The 19,882-nt window shown below is 63.1% G+C and overlaps 1 protein-coding gene across 2 annotated transcripts; it reads right to left on the bottom strand.

The window, feature by feature from the left end:
- Nucleotides 1–1,023: 1,023 nt before the first annotated feature.
- On the bottom strand, nt 1,024–19,435 carry NADK (NAD kinase). Of its 2 annotated transcripts, none has more exons than XM_084873198.1 (12): nt 19,310–19,435; nt 8,607–8,828; nt 7,206–7,289; nt 5,852–5,981; nt 5,271–5,379; nt 5,114–5,199; nt 4,714–4,816; nt 4,059–4,213; nt 3,775–3,874; nt 3,544–3,701; nt 2,962–3,044; nt 1,024–2,554 (listed from the first exon to the last, which is right to left on the bottom strand). In XM_084873198.1, exons 1-12 carry the CDS (start codon nt 19,384–19,386, stop codon nt 2,389–2,391), a joined length of 1,473 nt encoding a protein of 490 aa, XP_084729324.1. In that variant the 5' UTR covers nt 19,387–19,435; the 3' UTR covers nt 1,024–2,388. The 2 variants fall into 2 exon arrangements, with proteins under 2 accessions (XP_084729324.1, XP_084729325.1); XM_084873199.1 differs by lacking the exon at nt 19,310–19,435 and adding an exon at nt 17,327–17,523.
- Nucleotides 19,436–19,882: the final 447 nt, after the last annotated feature.

Genomic DNA, 19,882 nt, shown 5'->3' with positions numbered 1-19,882 from the left:
CGCGATCACGGCCCCGGAGTGAGAGGGGCGGCTGGCGGCTGGGACTCGCCAGGGGGACGCCAGGCGGGCGGGCGCGACTCGTCCCCCACCTGCCTGGGTGCACAGGGGGCTCCCCCGAAGGGCAACCTCGCCGGTGATTTAACGGGCAGAGCGGACACCGGGCGGGGGGCGGACACCGGAGGGACACGTGGTGGGTCCTGGTGAAATATAGCGGCAATGTTTGAATTTTAACCCTTCTAAACATGGAGGGGGAAGCTATTTACCTCAGCTTTCAGGTGGAGACCTGGAGGCTAAGGCAATTTTTCCCTTGCCTGGGACCAGGACCACAGGAGATTAATTCCCACTGACTCAGTGACCTTCAGAGATAGAAACTGTAGATAACCTCTGAGCTCTGCTTCTATGTTATAGGCTATTGCAGGATAGGGCCACATTCCAATGTCCAGCAGGATGTGACTAGCTATGACTCTTCCGGCTGACCCCAGTCTTCAGAATGTTGTCTTTAGGATTGAGAATTTAGAACAAAGGAAAATTCCTGTGGTTTGAACCTTTAAAAGGAACTGCCTACTCTCGCAGCTGTCCTGGCCAGATATTTCAATAAATCCTTGCCTGCTTTTTTTAATTAATCATCAGCCTCCTATGGTCTTATTTTGAACCCAGGATTCGACCCCACAACACTGGCTCCGCCCAGTGCTCTGTGCCATGTCTGTGGTGCCTACTGATCCTGGCAAAGCCTTGCCGCCCACCCACCGAGGGCTCAGGGAAAGGAGCAGGGGAGCAAGGCAGATGCTCCGAGTTCCAGCCACCCACGGGAGCTGGTGGGGATCGAGGGGCCCCTGAGGGGGGGTGCAGAGCAGGTCCTGTCAGCAGGCTCCGTACCACTACTGCTGCTCCTCCCCGTGGGACAGGCGGCCACGCCCACAGCCCCTGCCCCAGGGCAAGGCTGACGAGAGCTCTCGGGGAGAGGACCCAGCCCACCTCCCTCGGGGACTTGGATCCAAATAAAGTTGTCACTGAACCCAACTCTTTAAAGAAGTCTGTTTATTGAAAGGATCTGAAAATAGTAATAAGGCTTTCAACAACATTTAATAAATTTTCAGGATATTAACAATATGAAACATTAAGAATTTACTTCAAAAACCCATAGCTTTCTAGACCATCCCATCATGCTGCCTCAGGGCGGGGGCAGCGCTGGCGCTCCATCTACACAGTGACCGCAGACCAGCCCCGTGGGTGGGCAGGTGGCAGTGAGAGCCCTCCTCTGTGTGCAACACCAGGCCGAGTGCCAGCACCACTGAGACCAGATGCTGAGGAGCCGCAGCAGGGACAAGAGTAGGCACAGCACTCAGTCAACACACGTCCACACAGGCACGGAGGGCAGTGACGGTGCCCAGGCTGCCGACCGGCCAGAGACCCGGCTGAGGTGGCCACACGTGTGGCTCTGGACGCCTCATTAGCACAAGACTGGGGTGTGCGTCCCTGCAGTGGGAGGTCACTGCCCACCGTGGCCCTGGCGAGAGGCCCAGGGTGCTGAGCCCTTCCGTTCTCCGAGGGGAGCAGATGGAAACCCCTCAGAGAGCCACGTTCCTCACCACGGACTCCCTGAGGGCGTGTGCTGAGGGAGGGGCCAAGGCCACAGGCAAACCCAGCCTCGGGTACAGCCACGGACTCCACAGGTCTGGGTCCCGCACGGCCAACACGCCCAGCCAGCGGGCCGAGGCGGGCGGTGCTGGAATGATGGGGTGTCCTTGTACCCCAGGACCCGCATGAAGCATCAGCACTCCCCTCCACTCACTCGCTTGTCCCAATCTTCTAAAGAGTCCCCTGCGTGGCGACCACGACAGAGGTCCCACATACATCACAGAGAACACAGGGCGAGCCTCCCGCCGGGGCCTTGTGGACCAGCCTGAGTCAGACTGCCCGCGGGGTGGGGCCGAGCGCCCCTGGCCGCCACCAGGCTCCCGGGTGACACTCTCTGTGGCCCCGTCACACCGAAGCCGGGGAGGAGAGGGACCCCCCACCCCAGCCTGTGCCCACCTCCCAAGTGCTCTTCACACGGCCCGGGGCCGGGGAGGTGCAGGGTGAGGCAGGGCGAGGGGAATGTGGGGAAGGAAGACGGGCTGTGAGACGTGTATTTCCACACCAAAGGGAGGCCTGCGATCTGACCCCTCACTGGGACAGGCTGACCCACGCTCCCTGACGGGACGAGAGCCCGTGCAGCTTGTGGGATGGCCTGCTGTCGCTCGCTTGGCTTCTATAGAAATGCAAAAAGGTGAGACTTGCAATGTGAGAAACGGCTGGTCTGCTGACAGAGGCAGGTGCTGGGCGCCTGCTCGGCCACAGACAGGATGACATGGCACCTGACGCCGGCAGGGACCATGCAGCGGGAGGCTAGCCCTCCTCCTCGCCCTCCTCCTCGCCCTCCTCGTCCGTGAAGTGGGCCTGCCGCTTGCGCACGTTCCAGTGCAGACACTGGGCCAGGCTCTCGAACCAGTCGCTCACGGGGTCCCGCACGCAGATGGAGGGCAGCGGGTAGCACGAGGTAGTGATGCTGATGCTGGAGACAAGGTCGCGTGCGTGAGCCCAGGGCCAGCAGCACCTGCCGCCCGCCCAGAGGACCCCCTCCGGAGGGCGGGGCCCGTTCTGTCGGCGAGGAGCCATTTCAGACCTGGCTCTCCCGCCTGCAGGGTCCCCGGGTACTGCTGTCTGTCCTGGGACAGAGCCATGGGCCCCCTCAGCACCCCCCTCAGGAGGGGAGGACAGAGACAGAGGGGACGGGTGCAGCCACGTATGAGCAGCTCCACCCTCCCGGCAGGGACGGCAGCACCCAGGGCCACACAGCTACCGAGTGTGACAGGCTGCGACAGGCATGGTCCCATGTGACACGTGAGCCCAGGACCCCCAGGGCCCCCACGCCATCCTGGCAGGAGGAGGGCAGAAGGCACGCCCTCACTCCGCACCCACCTGTCTCCATGACGGATCTCCTGCCTCTTCCGTCCGTCAAAGGACACCCACACGGTGTTCCTCGCTTCCGGGGACAACATGATCTGCAGGGCCAAGCAGACAGGCGTGAGCTTGTGTGTGCCAGCTGACGCCTCAGACCCCTGCTTTGGAGGCGGCACCAACCGGGCCCTGGAGGCCCACAGCACTCTTAGAGGCCAAGGCCAGCCCCGGCGAAGGTGCTGTCCCGCCGACACCAGCCCTGGGACAGGACAGACGTCCACCCAGGCCCAGGTCACCGCCCTCCACCCTAGGCTGGAACCCAGGGCCAGGCCTCTGCTCAGCTCACTGACCCACCCTGTCGCCCTCACCTGGGCCACTCCCCGTGTCCACCAAGGCGGGCAGGCCCCCTCCATGGGGACAGCACCCACACCCGCCCCCGCCGCAGCGTGAGCCCAACGGGCAATGAGGACGGGAGAAGGCCCTTTCCGCACAGAAAAGGGGGACCCCAGCGGGGGAACCGGGTCACAGTGGGGTGCCGGGGCATGAGGCCGCTCAGAAGCCCCTGGCGACCACCTGGCCGGGAGAGGGTGTGAGGGCTCTGACCTTGAGCTCGACTCCTGCGGGGACCACGATGGGCCGGAATGACAGCGAGTGGGGACAGATGGGCGTGATCATGATGGCCGGCACGTTGGGGTGGATCATGGAGGCTCCGGCCGCCACCGCGTACGCCGTGCTGCCCGTCGGGGTGGAGACGATCACGCCTGAGGAACAGCCGCGGGTCACGCTCCCTGCCCACCCGCACGGCACCCGATGCCCACCACAGCCGCCACGTACCGTCGCCCTGCACCGTGGTGATGAGGTGCCCGTCCAGGTAGACGTCCACGTTGGACAGGTAGGAGGAGGGGCCTCGGTCAATCACCACTTCGTTCAGGACCTGGGGGCCGAGGCGGCTCACTGAGGCGGAGCAGCGCCCGGGGGTCTGTCCCGCAGGCCGGTGCCGCTCCTGGGCCGTCTGGAAGGCCCTGAGGGGGGACTCCCCTTGGGGTCCAACCAAAGCCCCCCACCCCTCCCCGAGGCCGGAAGACGCTGAGGACCAGCTGAGGGACGTGTCCACAGACCTGGTACTGCATGACCTGCTTCCCGGCCTCCGTGTCCCAGTCCGAGGCCAGCACCCCATTCTCAGTGACCCCGTTAGGGAGGGCCATCTTCTTCCCTCTGAGCTCCTTCACGACCTTGACCTTCAGCCGGCTCCGGAGAATAATAGCTGCGTTCCCTAGGGACCCGGGCGGGTCACACCCATAGGAAGCAGAAACCCCTCTCCACCAGGGACCCCCTTTTCTCCCCCCAAAGCGAGAGCAACACGTCTGTTTTTTGTGAAAATCCACCCACTGCCACTCAGCACGCCGTGTCCTCAACCCGCGACCTGCTCCCATTTTTCGATGTTAGGAAAAGCGTCTGAGCCAATCAGACGCAGAAATCGCTGAACCTTGGAGGGGGGGGGGGGGGGACGGGGGGAGGAGGGAGGAAGGGGAAGGGATCCTGGTGAGGGGAGGAGACGGGAGCACCAAGCACAGAGCACAGGTGAGTGTCCAGCTGAGGAGCTGGGCACGGAGCTGCCCCCTTTGTGGACAGCATCACCCCACAGACTCAGGGAGCGGGGAGGGGGTCTCTGACTTGAAATACCACGGTTCCCTGAACACCTTTAAAATCCCAAACCGGGAGAAGGCAAGGCCGGGCTCAGACTGCTTGCGGTTCCAGAACATTCCGACTCACCCTGTATCACCTGAGTCACTTGGGTCTGAAAGTTCTCGAAGTTGAAGGGCGTCAGGAAGCCCAGTGAGCCCAGGTGGAATGCCATGACGGGGGGCACGCTGCCCTGAAGGCGAAGAAGTGGTCACCCAGCTGACCCTCCACCCACGTCCCCGTGTCAGCGGGCCTCACGCACCCCAGGGCCAGGGCCTACGGGGCCGGCCTGGGTGAAGTGGCCCCTGAGGTGAGCAGGGCCAGGCCTGACCTTCTGACCCCTGGTGGGCCGTGCAGGGTGGACCTCCCCTCTGGGATCACCCCGGGATCCGAACCCCCGTCACCCCACCACGGCCCTCCCCCAGTTCAAGGCACCACAGAGCGGGCACTGGCCGCCCGGGCGGGAGGCGGAGCGGCGGCCGCGGCTCACCTGGAAGAGCGAGGAGGCGTAGAGCAGCGTGCCGTCGCCGCCCAGGCAGATGATGAAGTCGATCTGGTTGGAGATGTCGTCGTAGTCTGGAAGGCAGGAGAGCCGTCAGCGGGAGGCGGGAGGCCGGCTCCCGGGCTCTGCGCAGGCGGGCGCTCACCTTCCCGGAAGGTGCAGAACTTCCTCTTCACGGGCCCGAAGCTGTCGTCCCCCGCGATGGCAGGGTCTTCCAGAACCTTCTTCTCCACGTACACGATCATGTTGTTCTCCTGGGGACAGCGGGTGCGTCAGCCCAGAGGCCCGGCGGCCGGCGGAGACCAATTCCCCTGCGGCTGCGAATCCCCTCCCTGCCCACGGCCACGGTGAAGGAGCTCCTGCCTCCGCCCTGGACGCTGTGCCCGCCGCCGAGGGGGCCTGGGGTGGCGGGGGCCGCGGGCGGGGAGGGCTGTGGGCGGCGGGCAGCAGGGCCTGCGGGCGGCGGGGCCTACGGGCGGCGGGGGCTGCGGGCAGGGGAGGGCTGCGGGCGGGGGAGGGCTGCAGGCGGGCAGCAGGGCCTGCGGGCGGCGGGGGCTGCGGGCGGGGGAGGGCTGCGGGCGGGGGAGGGCTGCGGGCGGGGGAGGGCTGCGGGCGGGGGAGGGCTGCAGGCGGGCAGCAGGGCCTGCGGGCGGCGGGGCCTACGGGCGGCGGGGGCTGCGGGCAGGGGAGGGCTGCAGGCGGCAAGGGCTCGGGCCGCGGGCTCACCTCCATCAGGTATGCACAAAGCTCCTTGAAGGGATGCAGCAGGCTGGCGTCCCGGACCTTCTTGATGACAAGGACGCTCTTGGGGGACTTGTTCCACGTCAGCCGCTGCCGGGCGGGGTCCTGGATGTGCCTGCGGGAGGAGCTCTCGCTGGGGCCACGCCACAGGCGCCCGCAGCCCCGAGGGGCCGGCCTCCCTCGTCCAGCCCACCCCGAAGGCAGGCGCTGGCTGGGAAGCTGTCTCCCAGGCACCTGCTGCCTGAAGCGCCCGCGTGCACCTGGCTGGTCCTGACCTCCCCGCGGGGACCTGACCTCTCAGTCCCGCCGCCCTGGCAGCTCCTGGAGCCACCGCACCGGCAGCACTGCTCCAGGACAGACAGCGGCGCCCTTTGTGGGATGCCCTCACCGACCCCTCACCCTCGCCCCCCTCCATGGCCAGGCAGGACGCCAGGCCTCCCACAGACACCCACCCACCCAGAGGCCATGCAGAGCCGCCGGGCCCAGGCTTCCTGCCAACTGGTTCATGGGGTGCAGCCCACAGCACACCTCCGGTGAGCAACTCAGATTACCCTCAACCTTTACAGCAAAACCCGACTGAAAGCCGGTCACAGGACCTGGGGCCAGTGACACTCCGTGATAATCGCGGTACACACACGACTACACGCCTGTGCGACAGGACGCACAGCACCCAGGAACCCGCTGTCACTGGACCTGGTGGTGGTGAGTGTCAGGCCGGCTCTCTGCTGACCCCTGACCCCTGACCCCTGCGAGGGGTCGGTGGTGAGGGGATGTGCGTGGGGGGAAGGGGGACAGGTGGGAAATCTATGTACCTCTCCCTCCATTTTGCTGTAAACCTAAAGCTGCTCTAATAGTTTTTTTTAATGTTTTTATTGATTTCTGAGAAACAGCTGGCTGCCTCCTGCACGCCCTGCTGGGCCGAGTCTGGACTGGCACGTGCCTGACGGGACCCACAGGCCACTCCGAGCACAGGATGGCGCTCACCGGCTGCGCTCCGGCCGCCTCCTGGGCCACATGCCTCCTGGGCCAGCGGCCATGCAGGCGCCAGGCCCTCAGCTGCCCCAGAGCGAGGAACAGCACTGCGAGCGTGACCTCCTCAAACAGGTCAACTCACGTTTTCAAAAAAGCCAACGTCTTGCATTTTAGGAACCAATAAAGGAGAAACATTCGCCCCACCACATGTGTGCGTGTGAAATACGGCCTTTTCTTCCTGAACTTTAATTAAAGATAAAACCAAATCCAAGGGAAAGCTGGGCGTACATGCCCGTTCGCCTCACGTTCTCAAAGGTCCTGGAGCCCCCCACACAGCGACCCCCGGACCCAGCAGGCCCGCACTCACATGATGGTCTGGGGGTTCTGCAGCACACAGGCCTTTGGTCCGAAGGTGGTCACGGGGCAGGGCCCGTGCAGGGAGCGGGTCCTCCTGTGGAGAGAGCAGAGCGGTGCAGCCTCTCGGGAGCGTTCCGCCCAGTGACGGCTCTGTCCCTGGGCCCCGGGGGACCGCCCTGGCCGCGGCGCTCACCGGAGAGCACACGCTGTCCAGGCAGCACGGCCTCTGGAGACACCGGGGCACACCTGGCCCAGCCTCAGAACCAGGACACACCCGGAGCAGGCCTGACCTCGGGCCGCCTGGAACCTGAGCTGTGCAGGTGCCTGTGGGACCAGCCCTCCCCTGCGCCTGGGCCGAGGCTGCAGGAAACCATCCCTGGGAACCGAGAGCCACGTGCCAACGGGCACCCCCTCGGGCCATCCTGTCAACAAGGACGACGCTCCTGAGCGCCCCACTTCCCTGAGCTGAGAGGTGACTGAGGCACAGGCCCCTGGCCGAGCACGGGGCCAGCACGTCCGGGGTGCTCGGTGCCCTCCTCCCTCGGCCGGGGGGGCCAGTGCCCGCCCCACCAGACGCCTCGCGTGGCCGGGCAGGGGGGATCCCCCACACCAGCCGCCAAGGACCCCGCAGGCCCTTCCACAGGCAGCCACAGGGAGCCGGCCACGTGCTCTCGTCGCTGACTGCCGAGCTCAGGGCTCCACGGCCGCCTCCCCGCACAGAACAGGCTCCTCCTGGGCAGCCGCCCCTGCGGCCTCGGGGACAGAGCCTGGAAACGGGTCTGCAGTGGATTGTGAGCCGGTGTTTAGCTGGGACGGGCCTTCTCACTCCCTGGCTGACACCCACAGGCCGACACGCCCCGGCCGCTGCCAGGCTCCGTCCTCTGCACAGAAAGGGTGCCTGACGCACGCCCAGAGCCAAGCCCAGAGCCGGCTGCGGGAGCCACGTGGCCTGGGTGCGGAGGGTCAACAAAACCGGAGGAAGGCACCTGAAAGAAGCTGCCTGGCCGAGGCTCCGCTGCCTCCCAACGCGGCGAGAACTTTCTACCCAGAAAACCCTGGGGCACCTGTCGCCGTGCGCTCCTCCGCCTCACCTGGCGCTCCTCCCAGGATGCCCCTGGCCTGCAGGCGCCCCCTGCTCCAGAGGCACAGTCACTCTGGCAGCTTCTCCAGGGCCAGGGTGTTTACTGTCCCAGGTGTCCTCACCTCGCCCTGCCCGCTGGTCGCACCCGCTCTGCACGCGGTTACTCAAGGTCTTGTGCAAGAGCCGCGCGGCTGGCCTCGGGGAGGGGAGAGGGGACACGCGTCCAACAGACGTGTGGGCTGTGGCCCCGCCAGCCCAGCCAGGAGCGGGGCCTGGGCCACACACCTCCGTGGGCACAGGCGTGGGCGCTGTGTGCCGAGGGCCCCGTACCTGAACTCCTTGGTGCTCGCCAGGGCGGGCGCGGCGGACAGGCTGCGGGACTTGGCGCGGCCCCGGATGGGGATGGGGTGGCCCAGCGCCGGGTCCTCGTCCCCGTGGCAGGCGGCACAGCGGTAGGAGGCCGTGTCCGCGCTCAGCCCCCGGCGCGCGCTGACCTTCTCCGGCTCCATCTCCATGGTCGATGAACCAGGGCTTCGGTCAGAACGCGGATCCCTGATTTAACAAAACAAAGCGCGTGAGGACTCCGCAGCCCTTTCAGTGAGCCCGGGGTCCAAGGGCAGGAAGAGAGCCCACGCGCCCAGCGGGCACAGCGGCCGGAGAAGCCGGCGAGGTAAACGCCTCTCCGTCCAGAAAAGCTGAGCGAGCGCGACTCAGAGCGGCGGCGGCTGGACGCTCCGTCCCGGAACGGCCCGGACGGACGTGTGACCACAGACCTCTCCTCACCACCGGGCACAGCTCGGCGTGGACACGGTGCCCACGGCCCGCAAAGAAGGCTCCGAAGCTCCGTGTCCACAGGAAACACAGCCGTGCGCCCGGGCAGGGCCGGGGGCGGGGAGGCTGAGCTCACACCACTCACAGGGCGGGAGCCAAGGAAGCCTGATAAGGCGGAGAGTGATTTTCTAAGAAAATTCCCGACTGATGAGAGAGGGCAGGAGGGAAGGAGCAAACACTGACCTCCCCGGGGGGAGGGGGAGGCCGGGGCCGGGCGTGGCCCTGAAGGTGTCCTCCCGGACGTGGACGTCAGGAGGAGCAGAGGACAGGCCGGCGGAGGACGACCCAGGCCGGGTGGCCCGGCCTCCACAGGAGCGGGCGGCCAGGCCAGGCCACGCCATTCCTCTCCCAGGAGGCAGGGCTGGCACGGAGGGGCGGGGTGGGCGGGAGAAGTGGAGGGTTCTGGGCAAGCCTGGGCCTCCAGGGGAGGTCAAAGGTGACGGGGTCCCTGGAGGCACCTCACCCCGGGCACTGCAAGGGGACCTTGTGGGGACTTCTGCGACACGGACTGGCTGCCTGCGGTGTGGAGCGTCACAATGCTCCGTCACTCACCCCCCAGCAGAAAGGCTGCCAAGTCCATGCAGAAAAGACAGGCCAGAGGAAACAGAGAGGGAAGGACAGCCACGCTCAGGACTGGAGGGGACACTTACCTCCGTCCCCCCACACTCCCGGGCCCTCCCAAACCCACAGCAAACCAGCGCTTTCTGAGAAAGGACACTGAGCCTGAGCCATCGCTGCGGCAACGCTGCCCGAGCCGCGTGTGGTCCCGACACGAGACGGACAGACAGGCCAGGGACAGAGGGACGAAGGGACGAAGGGACCGTCCGCTCTGCACGCTGGCAGCCCCCGCACTCACCCGCACAGGAAGGCTCAGCTGCCGTGGCTTTGGCGAAGGTTTTTAAACAGAACACGCCAAGCACCAGCGCTACAAGAACCGACCTCATCACAATGGAAGCCACTACCCTTCCCAGGACGGTTAACAAAGTGAGCGTCACGTGGTGGCGACAGAAAACATCTGCTAAGCACACACGTGACAAGGACTGTACCCGAACACGGACAGACCAACTCTGTCAACAGGCCGACGAGAACGCGGCAGCCTGGCTGAAGTTTCTTAAAACGTCTCACCCCTGCCAGGCTACAGCCGCCCCGGGGAGCCCGAGCGACACAGACTGCGCACCCTGGCACCCACACCGCCTGCTCCGGCCTTCGCCCGGCACCGCCATGGGAGCCTGCGCCCCCTCCCCCACGTCCCGCTCCGCACAGCGCCGGGCGGTCCCGGCCGACAACCGAAGCTACTGACCTGGTTCTGCTCAGGCTCTCGGGCCCAAAGGTCCCCCTGAGCCCCACGTGCTGCTGCCAGGGGATGGCGCTCAGGGGACGGCCGGCTCAGCCTGCGGTGCGCACTCCACCAGCCTGGGTGCCGCCCAGGGTGCGGTGGGCAGACACAGGCCTGAACCCGGCAGCTCCCCTGAGGAGCCAAAAGGTCCCCGAGCCCCACGTGCTGCTGCCTCGGAGAGCAAGTCGACAGCCCGCAGCACGGAGAGGGCCCAGCAGCCATGCTCCAACAGGAAATGACCAGAACAGGGACAGTGATGTGGGAGCCCCAGGGAAGGTGACAGCCCAGGAGAAGCACCTGGGGCAGAAACGGGACACGGCAGGCATGCAAACGCCACGGCAGACCACTCACCTGCTGCCGTCCGTCCCCTCCCAGCGAAGCAGAACCAGGAGCAGGGACGCCCCGCCAGGTCGGCCAGGTCGCACAGCTGGCATCGGGGCCAACACCCCAGGCCCTGCTCGCCCACAGCAGACACAGAGGGAGGCCAACAGAGGCCCACGCCTGAGCCGGCCAAGGGCTCCGGGAGGCCACGACCCCGCAGACTCAGCTCGCGGCCCCTGGGAACAAGGCCTGCCTGTCCCCCACCCCCACCCCCACCAGACCCTGCGGCGCACAGGCAGGGCCCCCGCTGCTGGGAGCTGAGCCGGGAGGGCAGCCTCAGAGCCCGAGGAGAGGGAAGCTGGTAAATGACAACGGACACGCTGGGCCTGTGGTCACCGAGCCGCTGCCCCAGCCGGCAGAGGCCGTAACCCTAGAGCCAGGAAGGAACGGAAACACCGCGGGGAGGGAGAGACGGAGGAGGAAAGGCGAGGGGATGGCCACGCCGCTGAGATCTTCACCGTGATGGTGACCACCTGCAATCACGGGGTTCCTGGGCATGTGATTTGTGTCATGGGCAGCAGTCACAGGTAACTCACTCGAGGTAATTATCACTTAAATGGATGAGGGAGCTGGAGTCTGTAACCCGTGCTCAGAGCTGAAGTCACGCACACGCAGCAGTGCACAGAGTGAGAGGGCGGGCTCCTGCGGGCAAAGGACACTACCCACCGCCTGCCCAACAGGCAACGCAGGGTCTCCCAGCGGCACTCCCTGCCCCCCCCCAACCCACAGCCGCGGCCGGTCCCAGAGAGCCCGGACACAAGCCCTAGAGCTACGCCTGCAGGTGGCGCTGCCTCCGCTTCTGCTTGCGCTTCAGGAACTAGGACTCACACCAACTCTCAGGTCACACTCCGTGCTGCCCAGAGCAGCCTTACTCTACAGTAGGGGTGTCGAACTCAATCAGAGAAGGGGCCAAAATCTAAAATCCAGCCTAAATCGCGGGCCGAATGGTTTACTGAACAGTCATAAACTGACAATGTCATAAACTGACAGCAGAGTGCAGTGATGACAGCGCGGTGCGGGCCACATTGCAAGGCCTGGCGGGCTGGATTTGGCCCGCGGGCCTTGTGTTTGACACATGTGCTCTACAGCAATACATGTTTAAAAAGGATAACCCACCGCCAACAGGTTTGTTCTGGGAATGCAAGGTTGGCTCAATCCATGCAATGCAACACATTAGCAAGGCAAGAAGGAAAAATCACCTGATGACATCAACTGATGCACAAAACTCAGTACCCATTTATGACAAAAGTTCTGTGATGAGGAACGGGGAGGAGCTTGATGCACACCATCTACGGAGCCGACAGCTGACACCTAACTCAGCGGTGAGTAAGGGAATGTCTCCTGACGGCGTCTGCTCCCACCCCTCTGCCCGACAGAGTCCCACGCCGAAGTCCTGGCCGGCACAGCAGGCAAAGCAGACAGAGGAGGAAGTAAAAGGCGTCACTGACCATCACTTTAAAAATAGGGAGATGTGCCGGGACCGGTTTGGCTCAATGGATAGAGCGTCGGCTTGGGGACCGAAGGGCCCCGGGTTCGATTCCGGTCAAGGGCATGTACCTTCGTTGCGGGCATATCCCCAGTAGGGGGTGTGCAAGAGGCAGATGATCGATGACTCTCTCTCATCGATGTTTCTAACTCTCTATCTCTCTCCCTTCCTCTCTGTACAAAAATCAATAAAATATATTAAAAAAATAAAAAAATAGGGAGATGTGCCCAGCCGGCGTGGCTCAGAGGCTGAGCATCGACCTATGAACCAGGAGGTCATGGTTCAATTCCCAGCCAGGGCACCTGCCTAGGTTTCAGACACGAGCACCAGGGTGGGCGTGCAGGAGGCAGCCAATCGATTCTCTCTCATCACTGATGTTTCTTTCTCTCTGAAATCAATAATAAAAATATGTTTAAAAAACAATGAGGCGCAAACATAACCAACCCGTAGAGAGCCCTGGCCGGTCGCTCGGCGGGGTTCAGTGCCACCCGGCACACCAAGGCTGCGGGTTCAATCTCTGGTCAGGGCACACACAAGAGGCAACAAATGAAAGCAGAAATAAGTACGACGACAAATCGCTCTCCCTCCTTCCTGCCTCTCTCTAAAATAAATAATTAAAAATAAAACACCACGAGGAGGCTAGTATGCTGAGAACAAGAGAAACACGAACGAGAGAAACGGCAGATGCTCCTGGGCTGGGCGGTAAGGCGCCCCACCCCAGAGGGCCCGGTCCGCTCTATGAAGTCCAGAAGGGACTCCGTGGACACGAGGAGCTGCTTCCGGGAGAGCCAGGAGGACGGCGCTGAACGCCCGCACTGCCGGACAGAGCAGGAGGCTCGCTCTCCGGTCTCTCTGCGGGCCGGGCCGCGGCGGCGCAGTGGTCCGCACGCACACGCAGAGGCTGCGGTGTGAGTCCCGGTCGGGGCTTGTGCTGGGCTGCGGGCTGGGTCCCCGGCTCGATCCCAGCTCCCGGCGTGCAGGAGGGGCTGACAGATGTTTCGCTCTCACAGAGATGTTTCTCTCCCCCCAACTCTTCCCTCCCTCCTCTCTCTCAAACCCATCTGAAAACACACAGAAGACTTACTCTACGGGAACAGGCCAGGCCAGGCGTGTGGGAAGGCAGACGGTCGCGGAGAGCAGAGCCCAGCGGCAGGCCAGCGCCCCTCCGCCAACGGCCCCGGCACAAAAGGCCCTCCGCCCCGACTCCCAGAACCCACCTCTGCCCGGGGGTCCGTCAGTCCCGCCGCGTACCCGCAGCGGCAACTGGAAACTGCAAGAAAGCGGGACGTCTCTGACTCAGGGCGAGAGAACTGTTTACTCGTGATATAAAAAGCACAGCCCATAAAAGGCAAGAAAGCAGATAAACTGGATTTCACTCCAACAGAAACGTGTTCGGTGGAAGACCCGTTCAAGGACTGAAAACAGGCTCCAGATGGAGAGACAGCCAGCAGACAGCCGCGTGGACCGGGCTCCGGGCGTGGACCGGGCTCCGGGCACGAATAACTCGCAGACACAACGTGAGCTCCACGCGGAGGCGGCGGCAGGCAGGGAGGGGAGCACACCGAGGGGCTGTCCACGCCAGTGAGCCCACGAGAGGCCTCACTGCCACGAGGAGTCAAGACCACAGGAGGGGGCCACGCACCCACCAGAAGCGCCGAAGCAGGGGAAGCCAGAGAGGGCGCGAGCCGTCCCGAGCAGGGGAGGGGCCGGCGGGAGGGAGCGAGCAGGCCTCTGGAAGACTGTCTGGCAGTTTCTCATAAAAACTAACGGACAGCTAAAACCGGTGTGGCTCAATGGTTAGAGCATCGGCTTGGGGACTGAAGGGACCCGGGTTCGATTCCGGTCAAGGGCATGTACCTTGGTTGCGGGCATATCCCCAGTAGGGGGTGTGCAGGAGGCAGCTGATCGATGACTCTCTCTCATTGATGTTTCTAACTCTCTCTCTCTCTTCCTCTCTGTACAAAATCAATAAAATATATTAAAACAAACAAACAAACAAAAAACCCTAACAGACAGCTGAAACCGGTGTGGCGCAATGGTTAGAGCGTCGGCCTGCAGACTGAAGGGTCCCAGGTTCTATTCTGGTCAAGGGCATATACATTGGTTGTGGGCACATTCCCGATAGGGGGTGTGCAGGAGGCAGCTGATCGATGTCTCTCTCTCATCGATGTTCTCTATCCCTCTCCCTTCCTCTCTGTAAAAAATCAATAAAATATATTAAAAACAAACAAAACCCTAACTGACAGCCCAGCTCGGCAGCCACTGGGCATCCATCGCAGAGAGAACTGTCCAGACAAAGCCCACAGGCCCGGCACAGCCGGCCGGGGGACTGGCGGGCAGAGGTTTGGGTTTGACTCCCGGCAGGGTGGGCACACCGAGGTCTGCTGAGATGGACCTCAGAGGAAGCAGCACGCGAGGGCCAAGCCAGCCTCCAGGGCCACCGTCTGAAGGACCTGCTGCCCCGCGATCACTGAAGGGGGGTGGTGCGGAGCCAGGGAGGGGCCGGTGGGCTGGGAAGGGCGGACAGGGTGCGGTGAGCAGTCACACCCTGTACACACAGCCAACACGCAGCCACACGGGGTAAAACTGGTGGCCACTGCCAGGGCGGGGCCGTGTAGGCAGCCTTCCCATGTCCACTTCCTGGCGCTCCCATGACTGTGCAACCGTGTGGGAGGCAGCCCTGGGCGCGGGCTAGGAACACATACTTCTCTCCGTCCCATCTCCACCGCTTCCTGGGAATTGTATCTCGAAACAGCTGATAAAAAATGGTGAGCCAAGCCCACAACACGCAGATGTACTTACAAACTGTCTATTTTATCACGCACACGAGGCCCAGGCAAGGAACTGGTGCAAGGCTCGGCCCTCGCAGCCCCGGCTTTGTCCGGATGGTCGTTCCGCTGTCCAGCGGTTTGGTCAATTTGCATATTACCCTTTTATTATTATTATTATTTTATTATTATAGATTATCTAGAAGCTGTTAACAGTTACTTGCAAAGACTAATTTGATGGCCAGGCAATAAACTATTTTATAAAATGATCATACTGAATTTTTTTCTCAGGATGCACATTTAACTCCAGTCTGTTTGGAGTGTTAACTGTTCTAAAAAGGTGAAATCCTAACTGCCCAAGTTCAGAAAGCAGGAACCTAATTTTAACAAACAATCCGTGTGTGTGTGTGTGGGGGGGGGGGGGGGGGGGTGTTTGATTAGAAAGCTGTACTGGAGCACAGTAACAGAGAATTCAAAGGTAAAGTGGTGAGGAGACACCCTGAGGTGCAGTGAGTAAATGTGTAAAAATTCACACACACACACACACACACACACACACACACACGAACCTAAATCGTGATTCCAGGGTGAGTTTCCCACATGTGTCTGTTGCCTGGCTCAGTGGCTGAGCTTTGACCTACGAACCAGGAGGTCCCAGTTCGGTTCCCAGTCAGGGCACAGGCCCAGGCTGTGGGCTCGATCCCCAGTGTGGACATGATTCTCTCTCATCACTGATGTTTCTCTCTCCCCCGCTTCCTCTCCGAAATCAATTAAAACAACAAAAACATACTTGTTGAAACTGAATGAACAAGGAAACTTTATCTGGTCACAGAGACGGGAAGCTGTTCAGCCTCACTAGTTGGTACTGAGTGGGGGGGTCTTTTCTTCTCCCCCAGTAACTAACAACGAGTAATGCCCAATGCCAGCAGGCGTGGTGAGGCCGGCGCGCACCAAGACCCTTTAGGAAGTTCTACTGAGGCAAGAGCCGGCCTTCACCCACACCTCCCTGCATCAGGGACCTGAAGGAGGCACCCTCCGGGGCAGCCCCGCCCACGTGGTCCCTCTGCAGGGAGCGGGCACCCAGGCAACCTTCCCCGTTGTCTCCGATACTGCCATCACCCCTCCTGGTGCATGGAGCCCAGAGAATGGCAAGGAGGGGAGTCGGTACCCATGGGCAGCCACCACCAGCAGGGACCAGCTGCCTGCACTGGCCCAGCACCCAGGACCCAAGACCCTCAGGGTGCCGGCAGGGCAGGTGGCCGGCCTCCAGGTCCCTCTGGCTGCAGAGAAGCGGTGATTTCAGGTAATAAGGACACAGGCCACCGGGGGGTGTGGCTCAGTGGTTGAGTGATGACCTATGAACCCAAGGTCAGGGCCGGGTTGGATCCTCATGGGGGGCGTGCAGGAGGCAGCCAATCAATGATACCCTCCATCACTGACGTTTCTGTGCCTCTCTCCCTCCCCCCTCCTCTCCGAAATCAATAAAAATGTTTAACAAACAACACCACAAGCCATCAACACCCGCCCGCCTCTGCACTCTGCAGGTTACACCCCCTTTTCCCAGACGCTGGGCTCCGCAGAGCCGCCTCTTTCCTGCGTAACGAGGGCACCGCCCCCCCCACGCGTCCACCCCCAGGACCCCCGGGAATGCTGCGTGGCCGGCCGGGGCCCCTGTGGCCGGGGGGCCCTGGGCCGTCGCCTGCCAATCGCACGCGGTTTCGTGCTGGTAACACAAACCCAGGGGAAGTTCCAAGAACAAGAGCCAGCGCCGCCGCGAGGGCCCGCCTCCCAGCGCAGCCACCGGGAGCGCCGGCTCGGACTCCGGCCCCGGCGGCGGCGGCGGCGGCAAAGGTGACGGCGGGGCGGGGGGCGGGGGCAGAGGTCAGCCGCCCGGCGGGAGCCGATCCCGGGAAGCGGCCAGAAGGGCGGCGCGCTCCCCCAGCCCCTCCCCGAGGGCGCGGCGAGGAGGCGCGGCCGCCCGGCGCCGGGACCGGTTATTCCGGAGGAGCCCGGAGGCGCGGCCTCCCGCAGGGCCCGGGGCGGCGCCCGGGGCGAATGCCTCAGGGACTGCCCGCTGCCCCTCGGCGTCCCGCCCGGCAGTGCCCGTGGGCCGTGGGCCGAGGTCCGGGGCCGGGAGACCCCGCTTTGCGTTCCCGGACCCACCGGCGGCGGCGGCGCCTCCGGCGTCCACACCCCCGGCCCTGCGGCCCCAGGCGGCGCGGGCGGGGCCGGGGCGGCGCGCACTCACCGTTCGCGGCCGCGGGCGCCTGCGGGGCCGTCCCCTCGCCCGGCTCCGTCCGCGGACTCCGCTGCCCCGCAGCGGCTCGTCGTCGCTACCCGGTCCCCGGCGCCGCGGCCGCATCCCACCCCATGGCTCCGGGGACCGCGGCGCCGGCCCAACAAGCAGCACTGCCTCCGCGCAGCCAGTGCGCACGCGTGCCGGCCCCGCGCATGCGCCGCGCTTTACCCAGCGCGCCCACTGGCCCCGCCCCCACCGCGCCCACTGCCCCGCCCCTCCCGCTCATTAGCCCCGCCTCGCGCCCACTGGCCCCGCCCCACCACGGCCCCGCCCCGCCCCCCTCGCAGGTGGGGCGCTGTCCTTGGACACCAGCCCCGCAGGTGGCCGCTCGCTGACCCTCCGCAGAGTGACACTGGAGGGTAAAAAGCCGGGACAGCCCTGACGGGTTTGGCTCGGTGGATAGAGCGTCGGCCTGCGGACCGAAGGGTCCCAGGTTCGATTCCCCTCAACGGCATGCACCTGGGTTGCGAGCACATCCCCAGTAGGAGGTGTGCAGGAGACAGCTGGTCTATGTTTCTCTCTCATCGATGTTTCTAGCTCTCTATCCCTCTTCCTTCCTCTCTGTAAAAAAATCAACAAAATATATATATATATATATATATATATATATATATATATATATATATATATATAAAAAAAAAAAAAAAAAAAAAAAAAAAGCTGGGACAATCCCTTGGCAAGTAGAATGGGGAGACTGAGGCAGAGAGCTGGACAAACCCTGCAATTTACCGGCAGATGCAGGTCACCTCTCGGAAGGTAACATCTAGGTCTCGGCTGTATATCAGCTCTAGGCCCAGAAGAGCAGCAAAGCCAGGTGGGCACAGGACCCGCTGCCATGACTGATGGCCCTGCCCTGCCCTGTCACCAACCCGTTAGCAAAGACGTGACCCTGAACGGTGCCCCTGGAAACTGATGAATATCCTGCAGAGCCCCTCCCCTGAGACCTTCCCAAGACTCCCATCTGCAAGAGAAATAAACACCCTCAAGCATGCACTCTGCCTCCGGCGGGCACACCCACACCCCCACTCCTTCCTCCCGCAGGTACGCACCTTCTAAGGGTCCTCAGGAAACATGCACCCCGGGCAGTAATGGGCAGTGGCAGCTCTTCCTGGACTAACCCCCCTGAGCTGTTGCCACGGCCCTCTGTCCTCTGACTTCCCAGTGAGCTGAGCAGAAGCCTACGCCTCCTATTGCTGCTTCTTCGAAGTACTTCCTTGTTTCCCTGTCCCCAACTTTAATAAACACACTCACAATCCCTCCCCAACTTTAAAAACACTCACAGTCCCCTTGACTGCTGTGAAATCTTTCCTGCACAAAGTCAAGAACCCACACGCTACCAGCCAGCTCTTGGCACACCCACACCAAGCCAGGCCACCGTCTGGTGACAGGAGGATGATCCCTGGTCCCCACTCACACTTAAGGGTGCCGCCCACCCCTTGACCCCAGCCCACCTCACTTCTGTTCACCAAAACCCAGGCAGGCTGACTACAGGTCCCCGTGGGTGATGACACTTCTGACTGAGGATTCCATGATGACCAGCTGGGACTTTTCTTAGAAAGAACATGTTTGGGCAGCCAGAGCTCAGGGTAAAGACCTGTGACAGCACTGCGTCCTGAGGCTGCCAGCGCAGGCGAGGGAGCCAGGCCACAAGGCCCATCTCATAGGCTCTGGTGGAGCTGCTGCCCCCGGGCTCTTCCACGGCTTCCTGAATTGAAAGTTAGCACCTGGTGCATTCAGGGATCCTGTCCCCACAGTGTGCCAGGGACACGTCAGGGATACGCTGCTGCAGGTCCCCGCAGGAGGCGAACGGTACTCTGTGACCTGCCTGGCTCCCCAAGTGCCAGCCATCACTCCTCCTCTACGCGGACTCCCAACAGGGAGCACCCTGACCCCATGCAGCCACCTGGACCCAGGTTTCCCCAGCCCCCCTACCGGCTGCTGTCCGTCTTCTCCGGCTGGGACTCCTGGCCCCAAGTCCACGGAACACCGCTGGTCATGGGAAAGGACATGCTTCACGGCTGTCCTGGGGCCACTGGGCAGTGGGGTCACCGGGGTGAGTGGAAAGGGGGACAAGAATAGGGGAAACAGGAGGGTATTTCTCAAGTTGTGTAACTTCCCCATCAAGTTGTTTTGAGAACCAACCACTCTGCTTCCCCAAAGTCCCCACCCAACGCCCCCACTGGAGATCCCCGTGGTGTTGCGTTTTGGGATAGACTGAGACCAGGGCTGGACCTGGCTTTGGCCCTGCCAGGCGCCGGGCCTGGCCTCCCGGGAACCTTCCCGAGCAGGGCAGTTTGCAGAGAAGGCACCATCGCGTGAGTCCAGGCGGCGTCTCTCACCAAGGTGACAAGGCAGACGCCCTTCCTGTGTCCCCTTCTCTGAAAGGAACTTGTGCAGGTGCAAGCCTGTAACCACGGCAATTCCCCCACCCCCCACCCCCACCCCTAGCAGAAACGCTTCCTCATTTCAGATAACAGCTGCCTCTCCCCTGGGTGCCTGACTGGC

Source organism: Pipistrellus hanaki (genome assembly GCF_964339955.1).
Source record: "Pipistrellus hanaki genome assembly, chromosome: 2".
Lineage (NCBI taxonomy): Eukaryota > Metazoa > Chordata > Mammalia > Chiroptera > Vespertilionidae > Pipistrellus > Pipistrellus hanaki.
This window is presented reverse-complemented; position numbering and strand designations above follow the sequence as displayed.